The 18,504-nt window shown below is 39.2% G+C and overlaps 1 protein-coding gene across 1 annotated transcript in view; it reads left to right on the forward strand.

Moving 5' to 3' along the window:
• dntt (deoxynucleotidyltransferase, terminal) overlaps positions 1–18,504 on the forward strand; it is a 268,384-nt gene that overhangs the window by 14,446 nt on the left and 235,434 nt on the right. Inside the window, exon 2 of the mRNA XM_060842390.1 lies at positions 4,748–4,922. Coding sequence (XP_060698373.1) covers positions 4,748–4,922 — 175 coding nt within the window. The remainder of the gene's footprint in view (positions 1–4,747; positions 4,923–18,504) is intronic.

Below are 18,504 nucleotides of genomic sequence, written 5' to 3' on the forward strand. Positions count from 1 at the left end.
TCAATCTCAACACCATCCAGGCAAAGCCGCCTGCTGGATTGGCACTCCAACCATCACCATAAGCATTGACTACCTCCATAATTAAAACACAGTGACGGCAGCAGTGTGATCCATCTACAAGATGCACTGCACTAACTCACCAAGGCTCCATCAACACCACCTTGCAAGCATGTGACCTCTACCACCTAGAAGGGCAAGGGCAGCACATGCATGGGAGCATTACTACATGCACATTCCCTGCCTAGTCATATACTGTCCTGACTCAGAACTATATCACTGTCCCTCCAGTGCTGCTTAGTCAAAATCCTGAAGCTCACTTCTTAACAACACTATGGTTGTCCCTACACACAAAGAGTGAACAATTCAACAAGGCAGGCCAATTCTCCAGGACAATTAGGGTTAGGGAGTAAATGCTGGCCCAGTCAGTGATGCTCACATCCCATGAACTAACCAAAAACAGTTAGGTTATTTGCTAGCTATTTGTTTTGTCTCAGAGGATCATAAGTCTTTGGAATTCTGTTCCTCAAAAGGTGGTGGCAGTAGAATCTTTGAATATGTTTAAGACAGAGATGGATAGATTCTTGGGAAGGGGGTGAGAGGTTAACGTCTCATAAACGAGTGGCCTGGGTCATTTGATCTCCCATTTACGTTGCAATGTATTTAGGCTTACAGTGATAGAAAATGATCTGCACTCTTCCAAGTTGCTTAACTGCTTTATATTCCCAGTCAAGTGAACTGATTTTAAAATTACCTGGTAAGTCCTCAGTAATTAGAACCAAGATATGATTTTGGCTTACCTGTGACTAAATAAAAGAGGTGGTCAAGACTCAGTAGGTTGTTCTGCATCTTTCTCAATTTTGATGTCCAGTGACTTCAGTAACTAGTCTATAAAAAAGCAAATTTTTCTTTATGTCTTGTTCAGGATGGCTGCATGCAGATCAGGGGTAGATAATGAAAGGAATTGCAGATGTGAGTGGTGGTGTGTAGAAGCTACATTATACAAAGATAGAAGAGGCTTGATGGACCAACTGGTCTTTGTTCTATTTCTGTACGTTCCTGTAGTCTGGCAAATGGAGTTGCAATTCCCTGTCTAAGATCATGTGACTTTGTCACTGGCACCACCAGAGTCAGGAGGTCTGTGGACTTTAGAAAGGCCTTTGACTAGATTCCACAAGGTGGACTGGTTAATCAGGTTTAGATCACGTAGGGTTCTGGGCTTGATCGTAGGAAATAGAGGATGATGGAAGAGGGTTTTTGTTCAGACTAGAGGCCTGTGACCAGCAGTGTGCCACAAGGATTGGTGCTGGGTCTACTGTTGTTCAACATTTATATAAATGATGTGGATGAGACTATAGGAGGCATGAATAATAAGTTTGCGGATGGTATCAAAATTGTTGGTATAGTGGACAGTGAATAAGATTATCTAAGAGTATAATGGGATCCTGTTCACCTAGGGCCAGTGGATGAGGAATGGTAGATGGAGTTTAATGCAAATAAACATGATGTATTGCATTTTGATAAGACAAACCAGGGCAGGACTTATACAGTTAATGGGGAGTGTCATTGAAAAGAGAGATACATAGTTCCTTGAAAGTGGTGTCACTGATAACCCCGGCTGGGTGAAGAAGGCACTTGGCATACTTGCCTTCATTGGTCAGAGCATTGAGTATGTTGGGATGTCATGTTTTGGTTGTACAGGACTTTGGTAAGGCCATTTTTGGAGTACTGTGTACAATTCTGTATGCCCTGCTCTCAGAAGGATGTTATTAGACTAGAAAGAGTGTAAAAAAGATTTACAAGGATATTACCAAAGCTAGATGGTTTGAGTTATAAAGCGAGGCTGGAAAAGCTGGGACATTTTTCCTTGGGGCATATGAAATTGAATGGTGATCTTATACAGGCTTAACGCTGGTAAGTGGAGTTGAAATGCCAATCAGCCATGATTGTATGGCGGAGTGGACTTGATGGGCCGAATGGCCTTACTTCCACTCCTATGTCTTATGGTCTTATGGTCTTATCATGAGGGGCTTGGCTAAGGTGAACAGCCAAGATCTTTTCCCCAGGGTAGGGGAGTCCAAAACTAGAGGGCTTAGATTTAAGATGAGAGGGCAAAGACTCAAAAAAACCTGAGGGGCCACTTTTTTCATCAGAGGGTGGTACGTATATGGAATGAGCTGCCAGAGGAATGGATAGAGGTGAGTACAATTACAACATTTGAAAGACACCTGGACAGGTACGTGGACAGGTTTAGAGACATTTGGGCCAAACGCAGGCAAATGGGACTAGTTCAGTTAACGAAACTGGGTCAGCATGGTCAAGTTGGGCTAAAAGGTCTGTTTCCATGCTATATGACTCTATGACTGACAGGAGTAAGAATTCAGTGCTTTAGTGCAATGGATATGGAAGTACCAATGACAGCTGGCTTCTGGGGAAATACCATCTACTCTCCCTTCTCTAAAGAAATATCTTGTGCCCACTTTGTCCCTTTACAAAGTAAACTATTTTTAAGTCCTTCAGTATTTTTTTAGGCTCCTCACAATTGGAGGTCTCAGCACTGGCCAAAGAATGGAAATTGAGAGCAGAGCCGAACTAGCATGTATGGGAAGTATGAAGGCCAAGTCTCAGATTGCAGGTGTGTCATGGACCTGCAACACCATAGGGAATGTACTCCAGATATTCTAAAGAACTTGCCTGATTTATGAGGGCTTTGCTATTTCTATGGGTATTTTGGTGTTATTGTGTGAAACTGAGAGAGCTAGCAAACTTTTCAGAGCCAACGTATGGGTAAATTTAATTAATCTGGGTTTTTCTTGTTCTTATGTTATAAATAGTTGTTTTTAAATTTATAAATTTGGTTGTCTCATAATAATTATCCATTCAAGGGTTTTGGACAAGTTGTTTGATAAGCTAGTTTGGGGTGTTTTGTAAATAACAGCTTTTTTTTAAAATGTGCAGGAATTTTCAAGATTACTTGTTCTTCATAGGTATATTTCCATCTGCAATTTATTCGCATTTAGGTGGATTATTAGATACCTGGTCATTTAATGAAAAGTAGCATCAATTTTGTTACCTTCTCTGGATTTGTGTCATGATAAACAAATGGCGTTACTCAGGGTCAGATGGCTTTAAGTGCTGTGAAACTCGAAATATATAATGCACTTAACACATTTAATTATGGAAATAGAAATATTCTATTTTTACATGCATTTGAAGGACTGATTTTGCATGATTGTGTTGTCAACAGGGAACTTGTTATGCATGTAAAGAAAGGAGAAGTATGCAACATTTCATTTTCCTCTGTGCGAAAACTGAGAACTGGCACAGGCACACTGTGCCAAATGGCCTCCTTCTGTGCTGTGAACTTCAAAACTTCTCTGGTCCTGTAGCTACCAAAACCCCCTGCTGCCAATGTGGATCAGGAACGTTATCACAGTATTGAACAGATTTCTCATGTGCAGATGCTTTGTTTTAATTATTATGTAATGAGATCAAGAAGGAGATGAGAAGTACTGTTATATTTGAGGAACTGTCAGTTATGAAGGAAAGACATGTGCCACTGTATAACTAAAACATGCTATATGCACATATTTATTTTGGTAAGTCTGATGTGTTTACGTACAATGACAATATGTGAGAGACACCAATATCTGTAGGTTAAAAGGCTTGTATATATGCATTTTGTGTTTTTTTTTCATACTTCTGGGCACTGATGAAGAAACTCCACATGGAGTTCTAACTACCATTGCTAAAAGTATTTTTAGTGGTGTTATTCAATCCTTGTTTCTTAGATCTTTGATATCCTTATGTTATTTATCTTCAAGAAACTTCTCAATAGGATTTTTTTGTCTACATAACACCCCAGTGTACTGCTATTTAGCATTTAAGATCTTTAAGAAGATGTTGACTCAGGAAATAAATATGTGCACCAATGAAAATATGAAGGTCACTGATATAGAGGGGAAAATAGTGAAAAGAGATATACATGTTTGGGAGAGTGCAAAAAATACTAAAGTAAGTTTTGAGAAGATGGGAGATGACAATAAGACAAAGTATCTGGGAAATAATGAAGATTAGAAAGGAAGGATGGAAGCTAGACTTTTAATTCTTTCTGTGAGAAATGTGAAAAGAGTTAAGTTTGTTTATCATGTAAATGGAAAGTTAAGTACTGTCTGCTCAGGTAATACAGTGCTAATTTAGTTTCCTGCATACCAATGAAAGCTGAAAATAAACACCGTATTCTGCATCCTGTCTGATAGAGTTTGAATGGCTAAAATTAAATTGTGGTGCTACAACGTTTAGCTTGAATCATAAGAACGTAAATTTATTGAATTTTGCAATCCTTAGTCTTGACTTTGCATTTTACTGCATTTCCTTCAGTAATTTGTTCTCTGACAAGTTGATTTATACATACATGTCCCTAATTTGAATAATTATTTTTAAAAAGTCAGTTGCAGCTGTCTTGGATCATTGCTGACAATTAAATTGCAAAATTGTCCCCATCTTTTTTTTGCAGTTCTAGCAAAACACAGTGACACCTTAATAGATGCATGACCTGAGTAGAGAGTGTAGACTTCAGGGCAGCTATCCTTCGTGGTTATGATGCTTCAGCTACTTTCACTCCAGTAATAAACTGCACTTTTTCCTCTGAAGGATTACCTTAGTGACTTGCATTGATGTTGTAATACCATTCACTACAAGTCACAAAATGACAGATAATATTCTAATTGTTATGCTTTCCTTTCAATAGTGATTCAGTCACGCATATTGTGACAGAGAATAATTCTTGGAATGAAATTTGGGACTGGATTCAAAACCTGAAGCTGTCAAACGCAGACAAGCTTAAGATGCTCAATATCTCCTGGTTCACAGACAGCATGGCTGCTGGAAAGCCTGTGGAGATAGAGGAATGGCATAAGCTTCAGGTAAATTTTACCTTCCAGAACTAACTGTGGTGTCTAGTATAATGCATGTTTACTGTAAGGTTTGTCAGCATTCTTGAGTGCGTTAGGTTATTTTATTTCTACACCAGAGAGATTAAAGGCAGCTGATCATTCTGCACAAATCGAGCGTGTGCTATAAAATAGCTTAAACTGAATAAAAATGGGATCTTATTCTGACAAATCAGTTGTTAATGGCTTCTAATCCAGATAGCAATAAGTTCCAAGCATATTGATAAGAAAGAACAACTGAAAGTATATGTGCAAACAATATTTATATGACAGATTTGAGATTATTAAATATTACTCAGTGTCAGGCAACTGATGCACTTAAACAGTAAAAGAAGTTATTGACATAATGGTTCATAGCACCATCCTCCAACACCTGTCCTCCATTACCCAGTCTTGTCAGTCTGTCATTCCTCCTTCCATTCCTACTCAATCATAATCAGAATATCATTTGTAATGGCTTCTCTTTGACTCCTATAAAGTTGCATCGCAAGCTCCTAAGGATCTATCCTTGGCTCTGTCCTGTTTTTCATCCATTAGCTGTTCCTTAGTGACACTATCTGAAAACACAGTGCCAGTTTCCACAAGTATGCTGTTGATATTCTAATTCAAACTCACCGCCAACTGTCCTAAGCTCTCCACTGGCTTTAATTTGTCATGCTGCTTGTCAGACTTCCTCTGCTGGATGCAAAGAAATTTATTCTAATTAAATATTGGAAAGGCATGGTGGCTCAGTGTTAGCACTGCTGCCTCACAGCACCAGGGACCCAGGTTTGATTTCAGCCTTGGGCGACTATTTGTGTGGAGTTTGCACATTCTCCCTGTGTCTGTGTGGGTTTCCTCTGCTTGTTCCGGTTTTGTCCCACAGTCTAAAGATGTGCAGGTTAGGTGAATTGGCCAAGCTGAATTACCCATAGTGTTCATTGTAGGTTAGATGCATTAGTCAGGAGAAATGTAGGGGAATGGGTCTGGGTGGGATACTCTTCAGAGGGTCAGTGTTGACTGGTTGGGCCAAATGGCCTGTTTCCACACTATAGGGATTCTATAATTATATGATTCACTCCTTGTCACAAACTCCATTCACTAGCCAATCATTCCATCCCTTTCCTTGGCTACTGTCTCATGCTCAACCAGAATTTTTGAAATTTGACACTAAGGTGAAAGTTCAACCCCATTGCATTTCAATTATCATGATGTGATGGTGCTGGTGTTAGGCTGGGGTGGACGAAGATAAAAATGACACAACATCAGGTTATAGTCCAACAGGTTTATTTGTAAGTGCTAGCTTTTAGAGCATTGCTCTTTCATCAGGTAGCTAGTGGAGCAGGATCATAGGACATAGAATTTATAGTAAAAGAGCAAAGTGTCATAGAACTGATGCAATGTATTGAACAAACTTAGTCTGCTGTTAAGTATTTAATCAATTAGAATGGGTTGCAGGGTTCCATTCATTAATATGTAAATCCCAAACGTCTTTCAAGTCACATTCCCGAGATAACTTAAGGTTTCAAAAAAAAGGTGACATCTCAGCTCAGAAAATACATTAAAGGTGTGAGATTAGAGTCCGTCTGTATTCCAACCTTGAGTCAGACTGGTTCTATTTCCAAGGTAGGAGTTTATAAAACTGCCTTCACATTGTGTGCTTTGTGAACAAAATAGAATGTACCTGCAAATACAAATCTGCAAATGCAATTTCACCTCCTAGACTTATATGTGTGGGTGTGGGAGAGAGGGAGTGTGTGTGTGTATGTGTGTGCGCGCGCGCGTGTGAGAGAGAGTGTCTGAGCTGAGATGTCACTTTTTTTTAAAACCTTAAGTTATCTTGTGAATGTGACTTGAAAGAAGTTCTGGGGTTTCTGTGTCCTATATTCCTGCACCATTTGCTACCTGACAAAGCAGCAGCGTTCTGAAAGCTAGTGTTTCCAAATAAACTTGTTGGACTATAAACTGGTGTTGTGTGATTTTTAACTTTCAATTATCAGGATTGCCTAGTTTCACCTCCACTACACCACCCTCTCTGCCCTGTCTCAGTTCATCTGCTGCATCTAGCTTTGACTATTTCAGGGCTTTTAGCTCCTTCCCTCCTTAAACTGGATCTCCTCCAAAATGTTACTTCTTGTGTCCTAACTCACCCCAAGTCCTGATCATCTACCATAATGGGCGGCATGGTGGCACATGGACGGCATGGTGGCACTGTGGTTAGCACTGCTGCCTCACAGCGCCTGAGACCCAGGTTCAATTCCCGACTCAGGTGACTGACTGTGTGGAGTTTGCACATTCTCCCCATGTCTGTGTGGGTTTCCTCCGGGTGCTCCAGTTTCCTCCCACAGTCCAAAGATGTGCGGGTCAAGTGAATTGGCCATGCTAAATTGCCCGTAGTGTTAGGTAAGGGGTAAATGTAGGGGTATGGGTGGGTTGCGCTTCGGCGGGTCGATGTGGACTTGTTGGGCCGAAGGGCCTGTTTCCACACTGTAAGTAATCTAATCTAATCTAATTCTTGTTCATTAATATCCCTTACCCCCTAACAATGCCTAGATTTTAAAACCCCCATCCGTGGCTTCAAATCTCTTGGTCACATCAATCCCTGTAACCTCCTTCAGCCTCATAACTTTCTGAGGCATCTGTCCACCTCAACTTATGGCCTTTTGCATATCCCCAAATTCTCTCTCTAAAATTCTCCAACTTTATTCTCTGTTCTCTTTTAAAATATTACCTAAAAATTAACCCTTTGAAGGTCCCAGAGGACTGTGCTTCGTACAGGCCCATTTCACTCATATATGGACTTTAAAATCCTCTCTAAGATTCTTGCGTTAAGGCTGAAAACTGTGTTACCTTCTATTGTTAAAGAGGACCAGATGGGCTTCATAAAGGGCCGCAGATCCTCCAATAACATTAGGAGGCTGCTTAATATAATTCAAGCATGTCAATAACAGCCAATATAGGGATTGGTGATTTCTCTATTTGCAGAGAAGGCATTTGACCGAGTTGAGTGGCCGTAACTTTTCTATACTCTGGAGCGATTTGGCTTGGGCGAAGTCTTTGTAGGATGGGTAAAGGTTCTCTACAGTGACCCTCTCGCTGCGGTCATCACCAGTGAGGTATGATGAAGCAATTTTAACAGTTTTAGGAGCAGCCAGCAGGGTTGTCCCCCTTCGCCATTGCTTTTTACATTGGTGATTGAACCATTGGCGGAGGTTATTCGTAGGGATCCTAATATATCCGCTCCAGAATTGGGGTCAAAATTACATAAGATTTTGTTGTACGTGGACGATGTCCTAATTCTTTTGTCAAATCCAGCAGTTTCGGTGCCCTGCCTGTTACAATGCATTTGGCGCATTTTCGGGGATACTAGATTAATCTTGCAAAGTCAGAAGCTATGCCTATGGATGGTCTTATGAAGGAGCTAGGTTTTGAGGGTGAACATCGATTCCCATTTTGGTGGTCACGGGGGTTTGTGTATTTGGGCATATTCATTACTCCAATTCTTGATCTGTTGTTCAAAACTAATTTTGTTCAATTATTTGACAAAATCAAACAAGATCTTCAAAGATGGGAGGCACTTCCGGTCTTGTGATTGGGTCAGATAGTGCTTATTAAGATGAATATTCTCTCCCGTTTGTTCTACGCTAGGTAGATGCTCCCCCGATTTCAATAAGCAAATATTCAGGAGAATGAAAGGCTCTTATTTGGTATCATAAGCGGCCCCTCATTAAGTTAGCTAAACTGCGATTGCCTCACAGATTGGCGGGGAATGGATGTCCCGGACATTAAAAGCTACCAACTAAGCTCACTTTTATCCTATGTGAATGATTGGGCCTGTGGGGGCGTCTTTCAATACGGTTAGGTATTGAAACCGCTGAGGCTGGGTGGCCCCTTACTAGCTCGCTGTTTTTGGACAAAATGAGGACAATCAGGGAATATTGCCACAACCCAATAGTTATCAATACTGTTAAGGCATTTACGGCAACTCGGCAGAGGGATCACAATATTGGCAAAACATTTTCTCTTTCATCTATAGTTGGTATGCTGGGTTTTCAACCAGGAATAATAGATTCAGGATTCGAACATTGGGCAGCTAGGGGTGTGTCTTGCATGGGCGATTTATTTGAGGGAGACACAATGATGTCCTTTTGATCAGTTAGCATGGAAATACGAGCTATCTAACAGGGGCCTCTTCTGTTTTTCTCAAGTTAGGGATTTTATTCAAAACAAAATTACACTTTTGACAGATCCTTACACATCTGACGTAGACAGGAGAGTGCTCAGTGCTAAGAGTACACTTTCTGTCAGCACTTTTTTCATCAATTGGGGGTGCCCCCTCAGATGAGTTCGATCGACTCCACAGGGCGTGGGAGAGAGAGCTAGGTGTTGAAGTTTCCTCAGCAGCGTGGGAAGATATTTGGGAAAATGCAAAAAAGATATAAATTTGCCATAGGACCCATGCTTTACAGTTGATGATTCTCCACAGTGTCCACATGGCTCTGAACCATTTGTCAAAATTTAAACCAGGGGTATCTTCAGCATGTCCCAAGTGCAAGGTCTGTATGGGCACTCTTACCCATTGTCTCTGGTCCTCTGATCCTTCCTACTTCACACTGTCCAGTGTATTCCCTGTAGATGCATGTACGAAAACACTTTTCAACATCCTCACTTTCTACACAAGAAAGAATATCTTGCTCGGTTGGTTATCCGTAAAACCTCCCGTGCTTGTCGGGTTGGCGGAAGATTGTTATGGAGCATATCCCCTTGGATTTTCTCACAACTATGGTACACCATAAAACTGACACTATTTCTAAGATATAACAGCCCTTTTTGGATTACCTGGACACAGATTTATCTGCCATGCTAATAAGGGCTTTTAAATAACCATTACAATTGTAATTTACGAGTCCAATAACCAGAGAGGAGCAACTGCAAATGTATCACTGTCTTATTTGGCTGGATTGAGTTATTACTATCTATCAGTTTTGTTGTTGGTTATTATTTAGTTAGTTAAATAGTTTGTTTTGTTTTCTTATTTTTTTTATATATATTTATACATTTGTACAAGAGGGTGAATTGGGTTTTTCCTTTTCTTGTGTTCTTTCTTTGTATTGTTTTGAATTGTATTGTTTTGAATTTGTGGTAATATTTAACAAATAGATTTTTTCAATAGAAATATATTTAAAAAATAAAATTATCCCTTTAATTATGCCTTTGCTCTCATGACCAAATGTTTACTTGTAGAGTTTGGTGTTAATTTTTGACATCATGCTCCAGTATAATTGGAAGTGAGAAGAATCATAGGAGCAGTAGCCCATTCAGTTGCTCAAGCATCCGCCACTGAATGGATGGATTGTATCATACCCCAACTGATCTGCCCCTCCACTCATAATCCTTCATGAGCTTTATTCATTCATAGAATATGGGCATCATTAACAAGTGAAGGATTTATTCCCAAGTTGCTTTTGAATGTGTTTTGTTAATCTGTCTTCTTAGACCATAATCATCAGTATGGTAAAAGTACTCCTCCGATGTGCCGTAGCTTGTTCCATTGGGGATTGGCCCTGGGATTTTCACTCAGTGACAATGAAGGAATTGTGAAATATTTCCAAATCAGGATGATTTGGTGCATTGTGGAGGAAAATTTGGGGATCATAACATTTCCCTATGCTTGTTGACTATGTCCTTCTGGATGATAACTGTTGTGGGTTTAGATGGTGGTATCAGAAGAGTCTTGGCAAGAGGTGACACACACAATGTAGCAGCCAAGGAGCACCATTGCTGCAAGAAGTGGTGAATTTAAGTTGGTGGATAGGGTGCTAATCAAGTGGATTGCTTTGTCTTGGATGAACACTCCTCTAGAAGGTGGAGGTCTGGGTGGAGGTCTCGCTGCAGAAAGCAAATCATAATGCTACCAAGCAAGTTGGTTATCAATGTGTAAATCTTTCCAATATGCCAATGCCAGGCAGTAAGAGTAAGATGGCTTCCTGGCCAGCCAGAAGCCAGCAGTAGCTGCATTACAACATCTATTCCCCTGTTAAGAGATTCTGTATGCAGGTTTTTGCCTTGAGCAAACATCATTCTCACTCCTAAAATCTACAATACATTCAGTCAGACAAGTTGAGAGTATTCTGTCAGACTCCTGACCTGTAACTTTTAGATCACGAGAAGGCTTTTGAATGCCAGATACTATAATGACCAGGGAAAGAGCTCAATTAGAACTAAAGACTCACAATTTAAGACTTTGAAGACTCTGAATTTTAAGATTTTGTCTTAAATTGTCTTTGTCTTTTAAATTATTTTTCTTTATTATATCATCATGGAAGGACTGTTATTCTGAATTTTTTATTTCTTTATTTTTCTAATTTATTACTATGACTTCTCACTATTGAAGGTCTGAAATGCTAGACTGTTTTCTTCATTTTTTTTCCTGAGAATTTTTATTTAAGAATCTGTCTCTAGGTACCTTGGCACCTAAGATGGCGACATAAGGGTAACTTGTAAACTTTTCACTATGAGTACAAATGATAATAAACTTAATTCAATTCAATTCAATCCAAATGACAGGGGAAAGAGCTCACTTAGAAATAAAGATGCATAATTTAAACTTTTCACTATGAGTACATATGATAATAAAGCTAATTCACTTCAATTCAAATCCCCAGTACCTGTTCCAAGGGTATTTAAAAAAGTGCCGATTGATTGATAAATGATTGTAATTTTCCAAAATTCTAGATTCTGGAAAAATCCAATCATAATTTTTTTCAAGAAAATATGGATACAGAATTTAAGGATTTTCAGGGACATTATTAACATGGATTTGGGACTTCCTTACCAGCAGAAATCAGGAATGAAATGGAATAAGAAATCATCCTCTCTGAAAGATGTACTGATGGGTTGCTCCTGGGAGTTGTGCTGTGAACTTTCCTTATCTTGGTATACAATTAGTTAACAAGCAGTTTGTGACTATTCACAGAAGACTGAATGGTTTACGTGTCAGAGAAAATTGAGATCATAAAAAATCACTGCGAAATGATCTTCTGGAATGGAAAAAATGAGGGGTGGTGCTCAACAAGAAAAAAATGTTGTGTCATGCGCATCCCCAATTAAAAAAAAACAACAGATATCTTTAGTTTGTGTAAGAAAATTCTCCAACAGGTAGATATGCGACCATGACTGAGGGGTTTATGTTAAAAATAATCTTCAATGAAAATTCCACATTCTGCAGATAAGTTCCACAGTAACCAGAGGTCAGACTTCTTCGGAGGAATTTTTGTTATTGCATCAAAAATATCAGAATTACAGCTTATGACACACTGGTTTGTTCAATGGCAGAATATGTAAGTGTTTGTGGGATCCGTGTACATTGCGAGATATAAATAAGATTGAAACAATTCAAAGCTGTGCTGCATAGTTCTGCATGAAGCAGTATGGGAGATACAACAGTGCTGCATCATTGATCAAAGATTTGGAGTGAGATTCACAACAGCAAAGGAAGAAGAACGTGAGACTGACCATTTTCTATAAAATATGGAACAGACAGGTGGGAATTGATAGAATCATGTGCCTTCTAGCCTCTGATAGTGATAAAGAACAAGGCAGGTATCTGCACAAATTTCAAAGAGTGGTTGTTTCCAAGGTAGTGCATCAAAAATCTTTCTTCTCAGGGCTATTCCCAAAATGGAACAAGCTGCTAAAGGAAACAGTCACAGCTTCACTACTTCACATTATCAGAATCCAACTTCAACTTAATTCCATTTAAAAGTTTTCAATATCAGGACTATCCTTTCAGCAGCTAATACTAAAGAGTCAAATATGATACGAGAGAAAACATTTCAGACAACAAGTGGCTTGGTTTTGGAATGCACTGTCTGAAAGTGAAGTGGAGGCAAATGCAATCAATGAAATGAACATGGCATTAACTGATTGTTTGAACAGAAACACTGCGCAGGGTTACAGGGAAAGAACAGGGGACTCAGTTATGGTGCTCATTTGAAGAGCTGATGCAGAAACTGGTGGGATGGGGAGCTAATTGGCCTAGGGCACTGTGACAATTCTGTGATGTACAATTTTGCTCTCTTTACTTAACAAAGGATATACTTGAGTTAGAAACTGTTCTGAGAATGTCTACTTATCTAATTCTTGAAATGAAGGAATTATTTTATGAGGAAAGTTTGGGTCTATACCAATTACAACTTGAAGAATGAGAAGTAATCTTATTGAAGCATATGAGAACATTTGAGGGAGTTTGATATTGACAGGATGTTAACCTCTTGTGGGGCATCTAGAACTAGAGAACATATTTTAAAAATAAGGGGTCTTCCATTTAAGATGGAGTTGGGAAGAAATGTCTTCTCAAAGAGAGTTGTTAGCCTTTGCAGCTCTTATCCATTGCAATCAGCAGTGACACGATAATGAATATTTTTAAGGCTGTGATAGATACGTTCTTCATGAGAAGCCAGCAAAAGGATTTAGTGGTAAGGACAGGAAAGTGGAGTTGAGACCATAAACAGCCACAATCTACTCAAATGATGGAGAAACACAAAGGACTCAATGGCCTACTCCTTCTCCTCAGCATATGTTATTCTCTACATAAGTGCATTGGAGAGTTATTCACCACAGGATATTTGACCTGCTTTCATCACAGAATTCCTAGCCTCTAATGGGTCTTGTCACCAAAGTGTTTATATGGTTGACTGTTGTCCAGTTTTTTTGACGTGGACAGTGTCATTGTTGAGCAACTGCGAATGGAATGGAATATTATACAATCATCAGTGAATATTCCCACTTCTTAACTTGTGGTGGAGAGAAGAGCATTGAGGAAGCAGTTGAAGATGGTGTTCCAACCCACTGGGATAGTGTGCCATACATTGAGCTGGAGTTGTATTTAAGGTTTTTTTAAGGCACATAATATTCTCATTTACCAAACTTTCAGACCAAGGTTGATAGAAATTGCAGACCAGGTTTCAATACTAAATAAGAATGATTATTTATTATAAGTAATTACACTACAGCTGCAAGTAAACAGATATAACCCACATTTTAAAAATCCCCTTATAACCGCCCCCTAACATACAGCCAGACAAATAAATAGATTATTGGTGGAGCTAGAAAAACTGGGCAGTCAGTTCAGTTTTCTTTGCTTTCTGATTTTGATGTTGAAATGACCCATCGTTGGCTGCCAGGCCCTGATGTTCAGATGCCTTTCTCTGGAAGCTTTCACTTGTGCAGTTTGCAGACAGACTAATTACTTGCAAAAATATCTTGAATTTGTCAGTTCAAAGTCACAGCTCACAACAACTACTCGAGGAAAGGTAACTGGTTTTCTTCTAGGGCTGTGTTATTCTGCACTCAGACACATGTGGCCTTGATGTCAAGGACAGTCTCTCTCACCTCACCACTGAAATTCAGCTCTTTAGTCTATGTTTGTATCTAGACTGTTAAAAAGTCTGAAGCAGAATGATAGCTCTGTCAATGACACCTTTTATAATTTTGCTGCTAGGGTGATGATTAGCTGGTGTGGATTTGCTGTACTTTTTGTGAATAAGACATTGTTGAGCAATTTTGCACTTTGTGTGGTTCATGTTGCAAATGTTTGGCTTGAGGTGTGGTTCTTTCCAGAGCACAAGTCTTCAACACAGCAGTTGTCAATTGTCAGGGTCCATAATTTTTGCTATATTCAGTCACTCCACTCTATCTCGATATCCCATGGAGTGAATTAGATAGTTGCAAAAGCCTCAGACTTGCCTTGCATTCATGTACTAGGTTCCAAATTAATTTAACCTTCTCCTCTCAGCTGTTTAATTTTCCATCTTCCCTGTCTGAATATTGCAGGACTACAGACCTTTGATTTGATTTTACATTGAGCAACCAGTTAACTGTATCTAACGTTTGCTGCATTCACTGATGGGTATGCACGTTAACTAGTGTTGTAGTTTCACTGGGTTGAGATCTTAGTTTCATGTGCACCTGTAGCTGCGTCTTGCATGTTCTTTTACTCTCCTCACTGAGACATGATTATATTGACTGTAATGAGGCATTTACCAGGCAATGAGTTTACAAATAGTGGTGGATTGAAATTCTGCTGATCCTTAAAAACCATAGCATTTTCTGGAGGTACGGAAAGATTCATGATCCTTTGAGAGAGTAAAGTCCTCATTACCTGTGTTTGAAATGGTGTTTGTTCTGAATGGTCCTTGTTCTGAAACTATGCTACAAGCTCTCAATTTCCCATTGAGGGGATATATCCCCTCGGCGTCTACCCCGCTGAGCTATTTCAATAAGATCGTCTCTCATTCGCCTAAACTCCAGTGACAGAGGCTTAATCTACTCAACCTTTTCTCAAAAGGCAACCCTCTAACTTCAGAAATCAACTAAGTGAACCTTCTTTGTATGGTCTCCAAAACAAATAAATCATCATATAATAAAACTGTACTCTAGGTGTAATTTCACTAATGTTTGGTGCAGTTACATCAAGAGTTCTTCCTTTTACATCCATCCTCCTTGCAATAAGACCAACAGTTCATTTGCCCATTTACTCACTTGCTTTACTTGCATACTGTAGGAAGATTAAAGTTGCCAATTCACCAAGTCACAATGGCAATAATTCTGATGGGAGAGATGCTCATAAGGGCTATGTGAAGCATTGCTGTTGGATATAATATCTTGGGACAAATACAGAATGTAAAGTTGCGGCTGCAATTTGTCACTTTGTTCCTGGCACAGGCACAGAAGGTAGACTACATGCTGACAGTTCTTGTGGTTTTATTTTGATCACAGCCTTGCAAAAGTCTCAACAATCTGGCTCACCTTTCAAAGTTACAGAAAATTATTTTTCTTCCTTGCTCAGTGCATCTGGATTTGGATTTCACTGAGTCTGGATGTAAGAAAGGTTTGGCAAAGGTTTTTGCAGAATGACAAAATGACTGCAAGTGATGGAATTGGGTGTCCGCCTACCAATCAAGTATCTTGCTCTTAGTTTTCCTGGAAAGCTTGTATATTGCCACCAAGGCAAACAGTTGAATAATTATAAAATCATACAATGATTAAAGCAAAGGAGAAGTGCTTCAATCGTGTTAGTCTATTGCAAAAGAAACTTTGTTAGTTCCAGACCTCTGCCTTTTCCCTTTCCCCTTGTAATTTTTGTTTTTTCTTCTGCTCATAAAGCAGAGGAAAGTAATGTACTGCTGCTGTTTCTGTTTCAGAGTTGTTGGAATTGATCTTTTTATTTCCCACCTATTGCTTACAATAAATTGTAGGTGAGCTCAGGGTTTCAGCATTCTAGCTGTGGCTGGAATCACTGTTGTGCCTCTGTGAAGCAGAGAACATCGTGGATAACACTTTTAGGGAGGTGGTCACACTGGAGGATGGTAGAATACAAGCAGAAATTTTCTAATTTTCAATCAGATATTGTGTCTTTTATATGTACGTCACATGTTTCAAAATTCTTATAAAAGGTGGAAGTAAATTTGCGAGGTGAGAGCAGAGACTGGTACGATTACATTTAAATGGCATCTACATCAGTACATGAATAGGAAAAACTTAGAGGGATATGGTCCAAGTGCTGGCAAATGGGATTAGGTTAATTTAAGGTACCTGGTCGCTATGGATGAATTAGACCGAAGGGTCTGTTTCTGTGCTGTACACCTCTATGACAAATTATTAAACTACTCAATTTCACAGATGACAAGTGAACATAGACAGAACTAAACAAAGGGAAATCTGAATACTTACTTTAAATTAATTTGTCTCCTTGAAACATAGGAAAATAATCAATCCTGTGCTCTGTCAATTCCTTGGGCGTCTGGCTTGTTTTTGACATTTTTTTTTATTTTCAGATTACTTCTAACTGCAAAAAATGAGCTTTTGCTGGAGGTTAAGGACTCTGCGTCCTGGGTCTGTCAATTCCTTGGAATGCTATTGCTCCCTTGGTGTTGTTGAAAACACATCTCACTGTTTACATTTTCTGACGAAAAGTAATTGAACTGAAATTTTCAGCCTAGTTTCCTTGTTCCACAGATGTTGCTGTATACAGCTGAAGGTTGCCGACATTTTCAGATTTTATTTCGATTTCCATCATTCATGTTTTAACCATTAATTAAAAATGGTTACTCAAATGCCCTCTTTCTTAGGTTGTGAGATTCCAGAGGGTATATCATTACTATTCTACAGATAACTGGCAACTAGCCAAATAGTCCTGGGATAAACAAAATGCAACCTGGGAATTCCACTTCAAGTCATTCATCATTCTGACCTGAAAGTATATTGTTGTTCCTTCACTGTCCCTGAGTTGAAATCCTATACCTTCTGGCCCTATCAGCACTGTGGCTAATCCTATACCAGGTTGATGGCAGTGGTTCAAGAAGGTAGCTAATCAAGGAATTTAGGGCTGGGCACAAAATGCAACACTGCCATTCTATATATAAATTAATGAAAAGCCAAATGGTTGTCACTGTCTCTGTTGTGAATTCCACAATGCTGTATCTTCTGGCTTCAGTATATATATAGTAAACTTTTGCTTTTGGACTTGTACAAATTAATTTTGTGTTCAACCCTTCAACTTAACTCATCCAGTCTTTGCCATTAGGAAAAGAACTGTTAACAAAGTAGTAAAGTGTGACAAACATATTAAGCCACCATTGATGATGAGAGTCGCCCTCAAGGTTATGTTTCCATTCAGCTCAGGCAAATAGAAATTTTGTCTCTTGTTTAACTGTAAGAACAATCTTTGAAATGATCTTGGCTGGTTTTGACCCAGTTCCCAATAGGCATAGCCCGACAAAACAATGTACTAGAATTTTACAGCAAGTTGCATTAAGTTGGGAATCTCATTCCAAGAGGCCATAAGGTCAGAGTTTTGTAGCAAGCCAGTAAATTTACAGTGATGCATCATGGGATTTAAGGTATATTTTTGGAACTGACTAGCTGAAGCAACATGAGACATTTGGCTATGTGACACCCAGGACTCTCATTGTTTCTGTTGTTGAAGTAATCAAGAACATGAAACGTAGAAGCTAAATATAACCACATGGATATCAGTATGCTTAGCAGAAGTGAAAATTCTGTCTGAGCAATACTGTTAAAAATTAGCTCTAGTTGTCATCATACAAGGCAAAACAATGTTTTGATAATCACCAGTACTTTGAATTAAAATATATTTAGCTGTCGAATGAAACGTCATTGACTAACTTGGTCAACTGAGACTGCTTGATGTAAAATGGGGAAAAACTGATTGGTGAGCAATGGATAAGTCATTCTAAGTTATTCCGCTTACTGAAATTGTAATAAAACATTGATAAAGTTACTCACCAGAAGGTCAGCTCAGCCAAGTGGAAAGTACATCTGGATAATATGGAATGTCATAGGTGCACACCCTGTCCCAGATGATCAAATCTACAGAAGTTTGAGCTTAGGATTTTGTAATTTCAGCAGTGGCTGGAGTCACTGCTGTGTTTTTGTGAGGCAGAAAACTTCATGGATAGTAGGTTTAGGGAGGTAGCCACACTGAAGGGTAGGAGCATGCCGGCCCAGAGGGAATGGGTAACTGCCAAGCAGTCTAAGACATTGAACTGAACAA

The sequence above is a fragment of the Hemiscyllium ocellatum genome, chromosome 22 (genome assembly GCF_020745735.1).
Source record: "Hemiscyllium ocellatum isolate sHemOce1 chromosome 22, sHemOce1.pat.X.cur, whole genome shotgun sequence".
NCBI classification, from domain to species: Eukaryota; Metazoa; Chordata; class Chondrichthyes; order Orectolobiformes; family Hemiscylliidae; genus Hemiscyllium; species Hemiscyllium ocellatum.